This window comes from Rousettus aegyptiacus, unplaced genomic scaffold (assembly GCF_014176215.1).
Source record: "Rousettus aegyptiacus isolate mRouAeg1 unplaced genomic scaffold, mRouAeg1.p scaffold_m13_p_2, whole genome shotgun sequence".
Taxonomy (NCBI): Eukaryota; Metazoa; Chordata; class Mammalia; order Chiroptera; family Pteropodidae; genus Rousettus; species Rousettus aegyptiacus.
Genome location: NW_023416295.1, coordinates 47,207,058 through 47,224,678, shown reverse-complemented (window position 1 = coordinate 47,224,678; position 17,621 = coordinate 47,207,058). Strand labels below are relative to the sequence as shown.

General features: G+C 44.3%; 1 protein-coding gene across 2 annotated transcripts in view; it reads left to right on the top strand.

Moving 5' to 3' along the window:
* The first annotated feature begins 4,074 nt into the window (after positions 1-4,074).
* ITGA6 (integrin subunit alpha 6) overlaps positions 4,075-17,621 on the top strand; it is a 68,173-nt gene continuing 54,626 nt past the window's right edge. For both annotated transcript variants that reach the window (XM_036236609.1, XM_036236610.1), the window contains exon 1: positions 4,075-4,460. In XM_036236609.1, the coding sequence (XP_036092502.1) occupies positions 4,279-4,460 (182 nt within the window). In that variant the 5' untranslated portion in view covers positions 4,075-4,278. The remainder of the gene's footprint in view (positions 4,461-17,621) is intronic.

Genomic DNA, 17,621 nt, shown 5'->3' with positions numbered 1-17,621 from the left:
AACATAGAAGGAAAACTCCTGAACACTTGAATAAGGAGACAAAAAAGCAATACAGGAAAACTTTTTTTTTCTGAAACAAAAAGCCTGTCATCGAATTGTAGAATCCGTATTTGAAACAGTTTCTATATCTAGTGCATGGAACTATGGGTCTATCATGGGTCAATGAATCACTTGTAAAAAACAAATTTTGAAAGCCTGTACACAGGTAGAAGTTCTGGTTTTAACAGAACATTCTAAGTGCTTCCAATCATATTAACTTTATAAATTCTAAAGGAAGGCAATTCTGTGGGGGTCAATGCTATCATTAGACCCACTCCATTGCTGGGGAAACTGATGTGTAGAGAGATTAAATGACTTTTTAAAGGACATCTTGCCAGTGTAGAGCAGAGGCAGGATTTGAAGCAAGGGACTTGAGTTCCATAAACCATCTGCTAACCATTCTGATATATGGCGTTTCATTAAAGGGCTCCAGGGGATATGTAAAACTGTTGGAGAATAAAGACATGTTTTCAATAGCTAGTTCCTGTGCTGCCTAAAAGCAGCAGATAGGATATTCTCTGCTGTTATGATGAAATCAGTATAACAGTGTACCTGAAACCAAAACGATTAAAGTACATCCCAGGAAATGGAAAGTATATCAGGCATGACATGAGTTCCTCAGACTTCTCCACAGGTGACCAATAGTTTAAAATTATTTGAAAGCTCCCCTACCAAAGGTGGGATATAGAACAAGAAATTTTCTTTTGAAAACTGTATTAGTAAAATATAAGAATTTGAAAGCTGTTATCTGAGCAAATACCTCTATTCATGGCTTTCACTGCCTTTTGATTTAAATTTTTCTGTTCGTAAAAGTTTCTTCTGTGATATAATAATCATGTTCGTAAGTATGCTTTCTTGTTTTCTAACTATCCTTTTTGGGAACACAACATGATTTTGTCATAACTGCATTTATGTGAACATCTTGGTTTTTTATAAAATGTATGTGTGTGCATGTACACATGCACATGCGTGCACACACACACGCACACACACACACCATGCCTTGTACGGTCAGCATACTTTTATCATCAAGCTTTCTCGCTTTGGATCCAGACAAGCATCTTCTTGTCCCAGATTTGTTTTTTCATTTCTTCCCTCTTATTTCATACTTTTTAGGTTTCTTAAATCTTTTATTCCTTTGGCACTGAGATCGACATTTTCCTAGCAAATCCTTAAGGATCTCTAGATCTTCTTTTTGTAAGACACGTCTCCATTATGTCAATGCAATTCTATTTACCATGGAAATAACAGCTGATTCACAAAACTTGATTGTGAAGAGCTGACAATCTTCAAAGCAATTATTGTTAGGAGTCCTTGGAGTTTGACTCAACTTCAAGTATATTTGGCAGGCATTCTAGGCAGGAGATAGGTGGAAGGTACATGTATGGTCGATGTTTTTCATTTTTAATGGGCACTCGGCATACTCTAGAACAGTGGTCCCCAACATTTTTGGCACCAGGGACCAGGGCTTTTATGAGAATCTAATGCCTGATGATCTGAAGTAGAGCTGAGGTGGTGATGCTAGCGCTGGGGAGTGGCTCCAAATACAGGTGAAGCTTCGCTCACTGGTCCACTGTTTACCTCCTGCGGCCCATTCCTAATAGGCCATGGACTGGTTGGGGACCCTGCTCTAGATCAAGTTTCTCATCCTTGTTTTTCTTTATTTCTTCCTTCTCTTACATAGGAGCATTCAATTCAGTAACACTATATATTTAATTGCTGTATTTAAATTTAACACTATTTAAAAATTGAATTTCAGCACAATTGATATTTGGGATCAAGTAGATAACTCTGGTTAGTGAAACAGCATCATCTACTAAACATATCTAGGGAAGAAAGTGAGGAATGGTGTACAGAATTACTCTTTGAAGTGAGGGGTGATTATTTAGGATAGTTAACAGCTGGTGTGACATGGGCACACTCAATCAGAAGAAGCCCTTGCAGCACCAGGGCTTAAGGACTTAAACTTTTAGTTGCTGGTTTGTGGGGAAGTTAGTGTGTCCTAGGAAAGTGGCCAGAGAGGGGTGAATTTGGGGAATTCAGGGCAGAGCTTTTATCAAACAACTTAGAAGTATTTCAGCAATCATTACAGTTATATTAGTGGCTCCAGCTCAGTACCAGCCTGTAGTGAGGTTCACTGAGTTCTAACTGTAAGAGCCTAAACCTGTCTCTCTTGAATAATATGTGTTTAAGATTAAGAAGAAAGGCTAATTTGGAAACAATTTGCACGAAAAACCATACTGCAGATATTTCCTAGTATACTAGATTATAGTCTTGAACAATTTCTCGACCTTATCAAGGTTATCACACATTCGTTAAAACGGTGTGATCACCAGGACTGCCTACTGAATTTGAACCAACTGTACCCCACTTTTGATTGTATTTGTCTGGAGTTGCCTGAAAAGGTACCTCTACTAGGCTAAGGAACTCACTGACAGCTGTTATACCTGTGAACTCTTGACGACGTTCAAGTGGCTTTTCTCTGTGGCACTGTCCATTTCCTTGGTACAAATACCCATTGAAGTGAAGGGGCACCCTACCCGCATGCGCACACACGGCGCTGCAGCTCTGCCCTGGGCACTACTTCTGTTTCCAATGCAGGGATGTCAGAGTCCAAGGCAGACTCCCCAAGGCATTCGGAAGCCTTTGGCCTTCTTAATCTTTTTTACGCTGTGGGACCCCTTTTCAGGACAAGGTTTTTAAATACAAAAAATAAAGTATATGTGATTACAAAGAAAACCAATTATATTGTAATAATTAACATAATGTTTAAAAATTGTACTATAGCAATACACAATTCTTTTTAATTGACATATTACATAAGATCTAGCAGAGGGTTTACCTAATAACTGCAGTAATTTAAGATAATTGCAACAGCTGTGATGTGATGTAAAAAACCTGTAGGTTCTACTGGAGACTAAATCTTAGCTACTTTAAGTTACTACCACTGCGGTGTGCTGCCTATATTCATAATGAAAGGAAATGCTAAACGTCAGTTAGACGTTAGTGAAAATGAAAATATAAATTTTTTGTCATCCACATTCACAGTAACCTCGAGTTTTCTATCCTCTGGTTAAGAACCACTGCAGGATAAAGTTGCCCCCGGGGGTCAACAACTCAATGGAGACCTCACCCTGTGTCCTGAAGGCAGGAGCCTTTAGGCCACCCACACAGAGCTCAGAACTGCCTTTTGGCAGAAAATTCTTCCAGTAGTCCTGGGAATTTGGGGGCAAGAAAGAAGGGCTCTTGAGCTCCTGGGTACCACTTTAAACAACCCATCCTTTACTGGAGGGGTTCCGGGGGTAGGGGGGCTTATCAGCCTCAAAACACCCAGAAGCCAAGTTTTAAATTGCTGACAATGTGACTTCTCCCACAAGCCCTCCTTTTCACCTGGGCACAGATTCCCTAGTGCTCTGGGTCAAGGCTGAGTTTCAGTTTTCTCATTTGGAAAAAGAAACTACCCACCGCATAGGATTGCTAGCAGTTAGGTAATAGCCGTGAGCTGTAAATTGTACAGCACTATCGAAGTTTGTGCTGTTATCATTTTTGACGGTTGAGGGCCGAGAGCAATCTATGCAGCTCCATTCACTCAAGGATTGCGTTAAGCGTTCCATAAACTCTTCTGGAATGAAGTCTGCATTTGCACGTGGCCCCTCGGTCTGCACCACAACATGGTGCTTAAGGCGATCAGGACCGGCGCATCACCAGCACTTTTCTTTATTAACAGGTAAGTAAACGCCTTTCAGGCTCTGCACCGATGGGAAACCACAATTCACATGCTTCTTTCCAGGAGGACCCCCGGGATGGGGCTGCTCGGCCCAGAAGTCGTCTGCTCGCCTCTCGCACCGCAGCTTCCGGGCCAGGGTAGCGGCGGGAGTGACCGGCTGCGGGCCGGGAAGGGCAGGGCAGCGCCGCACCGCAGCCAGGCGGGCCGGGCGGAGGGCGCGCGAGGAGGGGCCAGAGGGTGGGGAGGGGGCGGGGCCGGCGCTCGTCACTTGATAAAACGCCTGCGAGTCTCCAGAGAACAACGGGCTCATTCAGCGGTCGGGAGCTGCCCGCGAGGGGGAGCGGCCGGGCAGAGAGCGCGACTCGTCCCGGGGGTGGGGCCGGACGCAGTGGCGAGAGGAGACGAAGGTGGCCGCGGCGGCAGCGGCAGCGGCAGCGGCAGCGGCGCGGCAGCCTCGACCCCGGCCCGCAGCGCGCAGCTCCCTGCTCCGCTCCCGGGGCGCCTGCCCTCCCATGGCGGCCGCGGGGCAGCTGTGGCTGCTCTACCTGTCCGCAGGGCTCCTGCCGCAGCTCGGCGCCGCCTTCAACTTGGACACCCGCGAGGACAATGTGATCCGAAAAACTGGGGATTCCGGGAGCCTCTTCGGCTTCTCGCTGGCCATGCACCGGCAGCTGCAGCCGGAGGACAAGCGGCTGTGAGTTCCCCGACGCTTCCCACCCCCACCCGGGCGCCGGCCCTGCTCGTTCCCGCCGCCGGCCCTGGCCCTGCGCCGCCCCGCCCGGGGCTCCGCCGGCCCGCGCACTCGGCCCCGGCCCCCCGGGCGCCTCCCCCTCATTCAGCCGGGGCAGCGGGGGAAGCGGAGGGCCGACCCCTGCGGACCGCGGCCCGCGTGCCAGGCGGGGCTGCCCTCAGTCCCGGGAGTTTACTTAAAAAAAAAAAAAAAAAAAAAACTTTTCAGCAGTCCTTTCCTTCGGGCATGTTTGCTGGGAACTCGGCAGGTGGCATCTTCACGTGTGTGTTTGGGGTGACAAGTGGTGTAGGGTCGCTGTATCGCTGTATCGCTGCGGTGCGGGTACCGGGAGCGTTGTTCCAGGAAGATCCAGGCCTTTTCCACACTCAGGGAACACCACGTCCCCCTACACACCCGCGCGCCCCGCAGAAGTTGGAAAGTCACTTTTCATCGGGTGCTCCTGTACGAGATACTTTAATACCCTTCTTAAAAAAAAAAAAAAAATGGAACTACCCAACCACCTGTTCGTAGGACTAGATCAGCTGAGAAAACAAGACTGTTTGAGTGGTGTGCCAGATCCCTCGCCCAGGCCCCAAAGCGCCCGGCGGCACCCGAGGCCCTCTGGGCCCCTGCATTGGGCAGGCCCAACCCAGGAATAAAAGCAACAGGTCCGATCTGGACTCGGGCTTTGCAAACAAGGTCTGCAGGTGGCAACCCCCACCCCCACCCACCCCCCACCACAGCATAGCAGGGCTGTGGAGACTGGCTTTCTGAGCTTCTCCTTTTCTTTCTTATGTTTGGTTCTCACATGATCAAACTATTTAGGCTGGAGAGAGTATTTGAGAGCTTAGTCTCCTTAATCGCAGTGGGGCCGCATTCTTGATCTGTGCTACCGAAAAATAAACTCACAAAAGCACCCCCACCCCCCAGGTCCTTTCAGGACCAAGAGAGCGGAGAAAGCAAAGTGCAGCCACAGTAACGAGAGGACTTTGTGTTAATGAGGTGAATGGGGTTTTAGAGCTGGAGGAAACTTCTTGATTTAAGCAATTAAGAACTTTGTAATAGGTGAATATTGGGGGTCCCTGAATCCTAGTCAGATTTTTCGATAACACCTGCTAGTGAAGCAAAGGAATTAGGGGCGGGGAGGATGCTGGCGGGTGGTCTGCGGGCCTGGCCAGCTGCTTATACTCTGCTTTCTCTCAGTAGAAAGAATTGTTAAGCTGTAAATCTGAAGTGAAAGGTGGTTTCTGTTAACTCAGTTAATGGATGACAGTTAGTGTCTCTGAATATTTAGGAGTGCAGTAGATGTGCATCCGCCCATATGGGGAATTTGAACTTGTTCGTACAGAAATGACTAGACCAGCAGAGGGAATACACTCTCCTTGGCATTCTGTTTTTGCACCAGATGCCTACTGAAGTTGGCGGCTTCCTTGAAATACTTCTTCAAGCAAACATTATGAACGGAAGTTCTGGGGCAGGAAAATATCCTTGGGATGTGCAAAATGTGATTTTAGCCAGGAATCTGTTGTCACGAAGGTTAGCAGCATACTTACTAAAACTTGTTACTGCTGGTGGGCTTCTCTTCGAGCTGCTGCAAGTCCTTCCAAAGAATAAGCCTGTGTTTGGGGCCTGATGCCTTTAGAAATGCTTTTTCTTAGGGGCTGACAGAGGGACCGATCAGACCCTCAGATGGGGAGAGGCCCACTTTAAGGTGACTGTATCTTTCCCTAGAGCTTAAGAGTATGGCAGTGACTACATTCTAGGGGGCTATGGTTTATGTCAGATGCCTCTCTCTCCTCCCCTCCTTTGGGTAAAGTAGTCTAGCTACTGGAGCAGTGTTGTCCTCCCAGGAGAACCAGCACACACAGGCCATTCCCACATCTGTCATCACCTTGTCAGTGAAGATGTGGATGTAAGTAACAGCCAGCGAGATCTAGACCCCACTCACGACTTCTGGGCCAGTTTCCCCAACCCCTGTACTCTGTGCAAGCTTAGTGGAACTATTTCAGAGGAAGAAGAGAGTTCAAATTTGTTCTGGGCCATTTAGCAGTTGTTTTACTTTGAGGCATAGTTTCTTTATCTGTAAAATGGAGCTATTACTGCTTAATAGGGTTGTTGTGAAGATTAAGAGATAACATGTAAACTACTTAATTCCTGATTGGCTTGGGTACTTGCTGGCTAAATGGTAGCTATTAATGGAGATAAACTTAGAAGCAGTAATTGAATTTCTACTGTGTGCCATTTACTGTATCGGTGTTAAACATTGTGCCAGAGAGTACAGCTAAAGGTTATTGTAGTTATGGGAATATCAGATGAACGTGCTATTTTAGAAACCATCATAGATTTTTTGGGGGCTAAATTTTTCTACAATGCTATTTAAATACTTAACATCTTAAACTCTAGTTAGGATATTATTACAATAATGTACCTGAGAGCCTAAACATATTGTGTGTTTCTAAAACTTTTTGGACTATAAAAGTGAACTAGAGACTGTAAAACTTCATTCAAGGTTTTTAGGCTGTGTATTAAAGACATTTTAGACTCCAGAAGATTATTAGATGGTTGACTGAGTTATTGAGGTCAGGGTCTGAACTCCTTGGAGTCTTTAATTTCTCTTAGATAGTTAAAGTTGAGTCACACACCACTCCTCAACCTCCAGGTAGAAAGTATGAGATGACTTACGTTATATGTCCATCCTGTGAATCATCATTCTTAGCTCTTCTCGGAAGAGATGGAACTATGTTTGACTATAGGGCAGAACCTAGAAGGAGGAGCAATTCTGAATTTATCCCGATCCCCATTTTTGGGGGGGAAGGGGGCCTTTCTGATCACCATTATCCTTTGGAGGCTCTCCAGATCCACTGTCAGTTCTGTTCTGACTGTGATGTTCTTTGATTTTTCTCAGACATCTGAGGCTCCCACTTTTTAAATGATGTTTACCGAACTAGGGATCATTTTGTCTGATTGACTCCCTTTATAGATGAAGAAACTGAAGCTGAAAGTTAAGAAATATCTAGTCTCACAATTGCTTAAGCAGAATCTTAGCAGAATCTGGATTTGAACTTGATATTTCTGGCTTGTGCTCACGCCATTTCTAAAAGGAAAATTCAGAAATGTCCTTCAGATGTAGAGAAATTGGCCAGCGTCTGAATTTTGGACATGCACTATATTGTGTGGATTTATTAAACTGCTTCCCATATGGGTCAGGGCCATCTATTTAAATATCTGTGCTTGGACTTTCTTCCTCTTGGCCCTTATTCCAACTGGCTTTGGATTGGCTTTTGGGTCCCTTCTTTGCCTGTCACCCCCCTTCTTCTGAAAAAGGGCAGTGATTGGTGACTGCATCTAGTCAGGGATCAGAGCTTTCTTTAGGATATATACCTAAGGGCTTGTTTCCTTGAATTCAGAGTGCCATGTGGCCCAGGGCCATTATTCAGGGATGGTGCTCAGTCACTTTGAGTCCTGAGAGTAGAGAAAGAGCCAAAGTGGACAGGGACACTTAGAGGAGATCTTAGGACTCTACAAGAAAGCAGAAATAAACAAGTTTAATTTTAACGCAGGCTGGTGTGAGACCATCCACGTAATGACTTAGGGTTGAGAAAAGGGTCAGCATATTCATACAGTATGAATAATTTATTGGGAAAGTCAGGTTTCATGCTCATGTGGTATTCTCCACTATTGTAAAGAAGTGATTACTCTGTTCTTAGCTGGATAAGATCCTGTTTTAGCATAATAGTAAAATTTAATTTAAGCTTTAATAACCAAATAGTACTAGAACTATGATTATGGACATAATAGAAAATACTATCGTATGCTTAGATGAAGGGGTCAGTTTTACCTGGAACACTGGTTCGAGTCAGCCTATCTTAAGGAAGAATGTAATAGTCTCAGAAACCAGTTTAAATTTTTCCTTGAAAGCTTTTTTAGCTCAATCTACACTCTAGCAATTTCTTCTTCCTTTGAATATCTGCAGTACTTGGTAGCATGTGTCTGACAGTTCTGATAGTTTTGTGTTTAACTGTTACCTACCATTTTCAGAGGGTGATCCAGTCTTTTCCAATTGGATTATATGTTATGTGAGGGCAGGGGTCTTATGTTCATTTCTTTGCCTGATAGCACCTAGCATATGCCTTGCAGATACAGTGGAGTCATATCATACACTCAATTTAATTTGTGCAATCAACTCTTCCAGTTCAGGGTAGAGGGGGGGGGGGGAAATCCTTTATTTAACCCTTCGCTCTCCCTGCTCAAAGTAGCCTCTGGTCTCTGCTGCCTCCAGGGAAAGGGAAGTTATAGCCATAATACAAAGAGACCTAGGATATTAATTCTTGGTTTTTTGAGTTTTCAAGGGCCCAGGTCCCAGTTAAGGAATTTTCATGAGTGATTTTTAATTACAGTTGGCTTTTACCTTAAATGCAGAATTCAAAACTTAACCCCAGAAATACAGGTTGACCTGCAGTGTAGTGGGTACTCAGGGTTTGTTGGTTGTTACAATGAGACTGGATAGAGAAGGATGGCTGTAGAATAAAATCCTGAAAGCAACTTGACAGGCATGTGGGGGTCAAATGTGAGTAAGCATATGAGGGCACTTGTGAATTGCTGGCTGAAGCTTTAGTTATTCCACAGTAAATGAATGTTGGATACACACACGGAACTTTTTAGGCGGAATGGTGGGAAGCTGCTGACCCTCTCCAGTGAGAGCTATAGGATGGAGATCTTAGTGGAACACGTGTCAAAACCAAAGTTCCAACAGCCTCTTGGGAAGGTGGTCAAGATTGAGCACTGCAGGAAAGGGCAGCGGGAGAGGCCATCCCCTGCTGCTTGTATATTCTTCTGTGTTTGGGTACAACTTTCAAATCAGATACACCTGGCTGGTCATCAGGGTAACTTGGGGAATCTCTTTGTAAAAAAAATATGATTCTAGGCTCAGCCTGGGTCTATTGCACGAGATGTGATCCAAGAATCTGTTCTTACAGTTTTCTAGGTTTAAGCTAGACGAGCTTTCCTTTTTTTATACAGAAGGCAGCATAATGTAGTGGAGCAGACTGTAGAGCTAGAGTCGAGATGCCAGGTAGATTCTAGAGCTAGCTAGGATCAAATCCTGCTTTGCTGTTTACTAGCCGAGACACTGTGCAGGGTACCAACAATTCTGCACCCACTTCCAATGTGTGGGGGTTTTCCCCACACACTACCAAATAATTCTAACACCAGCTGATGTCCTACAGTTTAACTCAATTCTGATACTACCTAGAGATAGCATCAGATTCCACAGGTGAAGGGCTCAGTCTGATAAGACTGCCTCTCTCCCACTTCAGATACCAAGCACAAGTCACTTGTGCTTCTTACGGACCAGCTATAGATTGGAGGTTAGTAAAAACCCCCTCCTTGGATTCAGTTAATTTATTAGAGCAACTCACAGAACTCACAGAAACATCTTACATACTACTAGATGACTGGTTTAACATAAAAAGATATAATTCAGGAACGGCCAAATGGAGGAGGAGATGCATAGGGCAGCATATGGGACAAGGGTGCAGAGCTTCCATGTTCTCTCTGAGTGTGCCACTCTCCCCAAATCCCCAGGTGTTAGCCAACCGGGAAGTTTTTCAAACTCCATCCTTTTGGGGTTTTATGGAGACTTCATTCCATGGGCATGATGAAGTCTTGACTATTGGTGATTGAACTTCACCTCCAGACCCTCTCCCCTCCCTGGAGGTCAAGGGGGTAGGACTGAAAGTTCTAACCCTCTAATGAAGTGGTCGGTCTTCCTGGCCACCAGCCCACATCCTTAGGTGCTTTCCTAAACTCACCTCATTAACAAAAGACATCTTTATCGTTCTCATCACTTAGGAAATTCCAATGGTTTTAGGAGCTCTGTTCCAGGAACAGTGGACAAAGACCAAATATATATTTCTTATAAATCACAATACCTAACCTCTCAGGCCTCTCTTTCCTCATCTGTAAAGTGAGGATAATCATACCTTAGACTAGTCCCCGGCCAGAGTAAGAAAGCACTTTGTTTGTTAAATGTGGAAAGCAAGGCTGTAAGGGATGAAGTGGCCACAACACGGCAGGGAGGTTGGTTGTATACACATCTTGCATGCTTCCTGGCCTGTGCGGTGTGCAGATTTTAAGGCTTTAGCAGATTTTTGTTTGTTAATCTGGTGTTTAGAATTGCAAACCTTGATCTCTTAGAACTAAATTAAGAGGCTAATTGTTAATTAGGCCTGGACTGGGACAGGTAGAACGGCTCTTCACCATTGTTGGTCCCTCTTAGCCTGGTGGGCATCTAATCTGCTGTCTGGTTTTTCTGTTTAGATAAACAAGGCAAGACCATTCCAAATCAGTTCACCTATTCCAAGGTTGGAGTGTTTGTAAAGTGGCACCACTTACAGGCCACGGGGTAGCAGCAGACCTTCCCCACCTCACGTACCACACACACAGTGTCCTGGTTTGCAGCGTTGGATACTGCGATCACTCTGTTCCCAAATGGGCAAAAAAAAAACTTTAGAAAACTTTTCAGTCTCTAAAGCCAATTAGATGGTAAAGTAGACTGTTCTGAATTCGGGGGGAGGGGAAAGGGCGACTGGAGCAGCTGCAGGAGGCGAAAACGAGTGGCATGGAGCTGTGGATGTTTGTTCGCATGTTTATTTGCTAACCGGCCGAATGTATTTTGCACGTCATGCGATCCAAAGATTCCTTTTTTTGAAAAGCCATTTCAGATATAGTGTAAGAAAAACCTTTTAGGGAAATATGCTTTCTAAGCCTGGGCATATAGAAATGAAAATAAACTTTGGAGTAATTGGAAAAGGGCACGTTGGTTAGTGAGATGAAGAATAAACGAAGCACAGGCGAATGCCTGTTTACCCAAGGTCTGTGCTTGCTTCGTGTGGTGATATCAGTGTCACTACAATTTCTTGTTTTGAAAAGGACGTTCATTTGTACTGAGATTATTTTAGGTGTGTGTGTGTGTGTGTGTGTGTGTGTGTGTGTGTGTGTGTGTGATTTAAATGACAATAAACATTTCAGATCAGAGCGTAGGATGTCACTTAAGCATAAGTCTCCTGAGCCAGATGACCTTTTCCTCCTGGCAGCATTGGGGTCCTTTTCTTCAGGGTATATGGCCATTGCTCAAGTGGGCACAGGCTTCTGTGGACCCGACAAAGCAATGTGATAGAAAGTTAACTAGAGGATCCTCATCAAAGCGAATCACAGCCCGAGGTGTGGCATGGGTCGCCTGTGTGGGCGGCCCATTTGGCAGCCCTGGGAGTTCGAAGTTCTGTTCTCTTCCCTCACTGAGGAAAGTCATAAGTCATGCCTGGGTCCTTTTCCCACTGATACATCTTGTCAGATGATGGCTCAATTCCCTCCTCGCCCCAGCCCTTACTGGCAGGGTAGTTCTTACTGTCTTTTGAGAAGAAAGGTATTTTGAAGTTGTGAAATGGAAAGGTTTAGAAATTTGTAAGGCTCTGGAGAGATTGGAGATAGATAGGAAAAGATTTTTAAAATACCTGGGGTGCATGTGAGGTGTTGAAAACCTGTTGATTGGGGCATAAGGAATTCAGCTCTGCTGTGACACAAACCTAAGAGTTTTTAAACAAGGAAAAGCTTAAACAGGCTCAGATGTGATCAGATGGATATGCAGAGACATAATTCTAGGAAAATAGTATTTGCCACTGAGGCCTCATGGCTGCTAGTGAGACTGGGCTCACGTGGCACCATGGGACAACTCAGGAAACAACAAGCTTGCTTTAAGGTCTGGATGATGAAGTGGTCTCATATGCATGCTCAAGTGCAAAACGAGATGGATCTGGACAGTGCTGAGACTTCTAGAGGCTAAAGGATAGAGGACCTGGGGAAGTCTGAAGGGGAGGCCTGCTGAATTAGATGTTCCGAAGCTCAAGGGAGGATTTGGGGGGCTAGCTGGAGAAGTGTTTTAATGCTTAGAACATGGTAAAGCTATTTCAGATGGCCTGTAAGATCAGCCAGTTTAGAAAGAAAAGTACTTCCTAAGCCTTCTATTATATTTGGAAGGTGCCCAAGTCTGCTACAGAAGTGAACTGAGAAAGAGTGTGGGAGTGTGGAGAGGCATCTGAGGGACCTTCTGATCCCAGGAGGTTAAGCGCTGAGAGAGAGTGATCCCCCAAGCTTAGCAGCACCACTAGCCAAAAGCCATCTGAAAGTTTTTTCACTATCATAGGATAAGAAATTGGTCTTCTGTAAACTCATTTGTATTTTATATTTCAACCTAAAAGAAATAGGGATTTTTATCCTTGCTTGAACATGAGGAACAAGTAAAAATTTGAAGGGGAATGTGCTCTGGACCTGTGAGAGAAACCATAACCAATTTTTAGTTTTTATTATTTTGTTTTGTCGTTTCTGTAGAAGCTGTACAACAGATACTCAAGGGCATTTACTAGGTATTGGCACTATTAATAGTGCTAGAGATATAGCAGCAAACAAAATAGATAAAATCTCTGCTTAGGTTCTGATGGGAGAGATAGACAAAATACATATGGGTGTTATATTAGATGGTAATAAGTGATAAAGAAGAAAATAAACTGGAGAAAGAGAATAGAGAGTAAGACGGGAGACTTCACTGCAAGTCCTGTCGGTATTGGGGGGAAAGAGCATTCCTGGCTGAGAACAGCAGGTGTGAAGGCCCTGAGGCAGAATCATGTTGTTTAGGAGCAGCAAGGAGGCCAAAGTTGTCTCCTTGGAGGCAAATCATGTGGAGCCTTATGGTTATTGAAAGACTTTGGCTTTTACTCTCGAATGAGATGGGAAGCCATTAGAAGGTTCTGAGAAGAGTATGACATGTTCTGACTTAGATTTTAAATGGATTTCTCTAGCTGCTAGAGTTTTAAGAATAGAGTGATGTGCGCAAAGATGGATGTAATGATGTTAATTAGGAGGCACCTATAATAATGTGGTTTGGACAAAGGTGGTACCAGTGAAGATAGTGAGAAGTGGTTGCATTCTGGATATATTTCAAAAGTAGAGTCAACAGGATAGATATTAGGAAAGAAGGAAAGAGAGTGGGGAGGAGGAGAGGAAAGAGAAGATTGTCTGCAAGGTTTTTGGCTCGAGCAGCTGGGAGTATGAAGTTGTGATATAATGGTTTAGGGAGGACTTTAAGGGGAATAGATACTAGGGGAAGATCAGAAGTTTGATGTTAAACACTTTAAATTTGAGATGTCTAGACATTCAAGTGGAGTTGATGAGTAGGCCATTGAATAAGAGTTTGAAGTTCAGGTAGAAAGGTTTGGATTGGAGATACAAATAGTGGAGTCATTGGCTTCTAGGGTGAAGTTAGAGTGATGGATGAGATCACCCAGGGAGTGAGGATAGAGAGTAAGGGCCTCCCATGCAGAGGTGAGGAGATGGGAGGAACCAGCACCAGAGACTGAGGAACGGCTGGTAAGGTAGAACAAAGACAAGTGCTACCGTGGAAGTTTTAGAGAGGGAGCAGTCCATCAGTTGTGTCAAATGACACTGAGAATTGAACACTGCACTAACAACAGGGTGGCCATGAGTGATGTTGTCACAGAGTGCTTGTGTAGGAGGACTGGGATGGGACTGGGTTGGCAAGGGACTAGATGAGGGATTAGAGACAAAGAATAGGAACTCTGAGTTTTGCTGAAGAGAGAAGAACGAGAGCTGAGGGGAAAATGGGGTCAGGAGGGAATTTCATTTTTTTTTTAAGACGGGAGAAAATTACAGTGCGCCGGTTGGTTGATGAGGATGACTCAGTAGGAAAGGAAATGGGAAAGCGGGCGCAGGGAGAACTGCTCTTGTGATGTCTGCGAGGTGAGCGGGGCACACCAGTGGAGGCGTGAGCCTCGGCACCACGTCACAGACTCCACGGGCACAGGTGCAGGTGGGTGGGTGTGCCCTGGCGGAGACCATGAGGGTTTGTTTTTGTTTGTTTCATTTTGTTTCTTTTTTTTTTTTTTTGGCTGCTGCTGATTTTTCAGTGCACAACAGATCATTAGACCTAAGCTACTCAATCGTTGTGCAGAAGTTTGCCTTGTGGGAGTGAGAACCCCATTTTAGAAAAAGAGGGATGTGGCGTTTGAATCTCATCATCTTCCGATTCTATGGATTTGATCTTGGGCAAGTTATTTGTCCTCATCAGTAAAATGGAGGCACTAAGGGCACCTATCTCCTAGGGCTGCACAGATCAAAAGTGGTGAGTATAAAGCACTTAGTTATAGTGCCCGGCACATCCAGTGAGCATCAGCCTTTACTGTTGTGGGTGCCTTAATGTAAAAACTGTGTATAATTCCTTCACAAGGAGTTTTTTGTAACTATCTTATCTTCACAGTCTGTGGGACAGCTGAGGTTGCCCTTTGGGGATCAGGTCAAAAGTAAAGTTGCCATGGGTGGAGCTACAATTAGAGTTAGGTGTAGTTCACAGGAGGATGGGAACTATAACATTGCCCTGAAGAGAAGGGGGAAATATGGGACTTGGAAGAAGAAAGAGAAAATGGCAACACATCAGAACTCTCTAACAATCTTCAGTTCCTTATGCTATATTTGAGCTACAGAGAACCACAGTTTTGTATTTTGTTAAATTCTTACAAGGTTCATTTTAGGTGTTGAGAGGACGTTTCCCTTGTGGGAGTATCTGCAGTTCCAGAATCTGGTACTGTCTTGGATGGCACAGTTGTGTGTGTGTCCTCCAGGCCTGGTAGACACCAGCGCGTCAACAGGTGGGCGTGTGCTGTGCGGGGCGGAAGTGAGCCAGGAGTAGGGCAGGGGCACCACAGCCTTGCTTCCTGCTCCTGCTGTCCTGGTCGATTGTCTTTGTGATCCTAGTCAACATATCCAGTGTTTCACTGCATGCGTTGAATAAAATGATGCATGGCCTTGTCGAATTGTCAGGAATGTACTATGTACTAAATTGTGTTTTGGGTTCTATAATACTGCCAATTTTCAGTCTCTTCTTTCAAAATAAGTAGTATAGGCTGAAGAGGTAGCCCGAGGTAAATCTGAATTCTAAAGGAAATAAAATATTTCTGAAATTATGCAAGAGCATGAATAATCAGGGCCTTAGTATCCATTGCCCTAGGGTGTGGCACAAACTAAATATTGAACATCTTCCTGAGGTGGCATGGTGGTGAGCTATTTTTTTAAAAAAGTTATTATAGTGCAGCATGAAATATGTGTAAAATGTTAATCCAAAACTGGAAGGTTTAAAGTCGTTTTAAGCTGTTGGTGGTCGCTTTGGGCTATGCCCCCTTACTCATTTGCCTTTTTCTGTCACTCAGTGCTTTTGTGAAAATAGTTGAGAAGCACTGACCAGCGCAACTTTTTTATATGTAGAAGAATGACTGAGACATGGAAAAGTCAAGCGACAGTTAGGAAGTGGTAGTCGGCACGGCACCTCAGCTGCCTGGTGCCCAGCCCACTTCACGCTATATGCCATACATGTCTGCCTTTTGGTGAAGTAGCCATTCTTGGAACTAAACACGTGCCACCTGATCTATCCCTTCACAGAACAGGATCTTACGTTTTTAAATGTCTTCTCACATAATGGCCTGGAATAGTGGGAGCAAATATATAGCCACTCTTGCCCTTTACCCCCTGCTGATTCGGGGCACTCCAAATGACCACAGCACTTTTTTCACCTGAGTCTCAGTTCTCCAGGTCAGCATTAGTTGGCCCCTGCTGATGTGCCGGTGTTTGCACATAAGACAACACCTGTTTGCCCTCTTGACCTGGCTAAATCCCCCACATATGGAAGGTACTCTAGAAATGTCTGCCTGGTGGATATTATCTCTACTGGTTCGTGAGCTCCTTAAGAGCAAGGCTGGCAGCTTGTCCATTTTTGGGTCAAATCTAATAGACAGAAATGGATACCCAATAAGCAGTTGTTGAGCTCTTTGAGTTGATTTAATTTCCCGACCGCATGAAAGACTTCTACAGAATGGGAAGTGGGGTGACAGTTTCTCTAGAATGGTCGTTTACACCTTGATGGTGACAGCAGCTCTCCTCTTCTTCCCACTGTGGTAAAATGCACATAATGTAAAACTTACTGCCTTAATCATAGCTCTGTGTACAGTTTGGTAGTGTTAACTGTATTCACATGGTTGTGTATACACTGGTGTGTCTTTATTTTAAAGTGCCCAGAAATCAGGATGTCCATATTAGACCATAAAATATTGATAAACTAGTCTTAAAGTAACTAAATATAGAATTGTGCTAAATCGTATGATCCGATACGACATTCTAAAGTAGACTGGTGGCAAAGTAATTAACAGTTTAACAAATTTTATGATAGAAGTTAAAAATTTCAACTCATAGCTTAGCACGTTTTCCAGTGTAGTGAAGGACTGCTACTGTGCACCCGTCTTCACTTGTGGCACCCCAGGGTTCCTCACGCGCGTCCTTTGAGAAACCATTACTCTTAGGTCCTCACTTAACATCGTTGATAGGTTCTTGGAACTGTGGTGAAATGACATGTAATGAAACCAGTTTAACCATAGGCTAATTGAGAAGACAAGATTTAAGTTCCTGTGGCAGTATAACAAAACGACATTATTTGAGGACCCGCTGTAATTTGTCTTAAGGTTATAGCTGAGTTAAAGAGAAAATTGCAGTGGAGAAAAGGCCTGTCCATATTCGTCGACGTGTCTTATGTCTTGCTACTCTCCTCCCTTTTAGTAGCGTTAAAACGAAACAGCAGTTTCAGTGCCACGCTGAGTTCAGGTTGAAGCTGAGGTTCCATATGGCTTTTACGGGTCGAAGTTCGAAAGCAAATGTATTTGTTCAGGGAACACCAGATTAGACTGACAGCTGTCCCTGGTGGTAAGACCATCTTTAGCTTATCTTGCAAATACTTTCTTGTTCATACCACACACACCCTGCCCTACCCCCTAGCTTCCTTTAGAGTCTTGTTTATTAGCTAGGAGCAGCTTTATTTTCTTCCTCTGTTCCTTATCGTTTTGATTTTCTAATGAGTAATTTCTTTATTACCCAAACCTCGTTGAGTTTAGTTTATTCTTACTTATATTTTCATTTTGATATTTCTAATAAGGTATTTGGGAGCTGTCCGAATAGGAGCTCCCTGATAGCTCTGAATGGTGGGCCCTTTGAAGGCAGGGAGTTGTGTCTGATGTA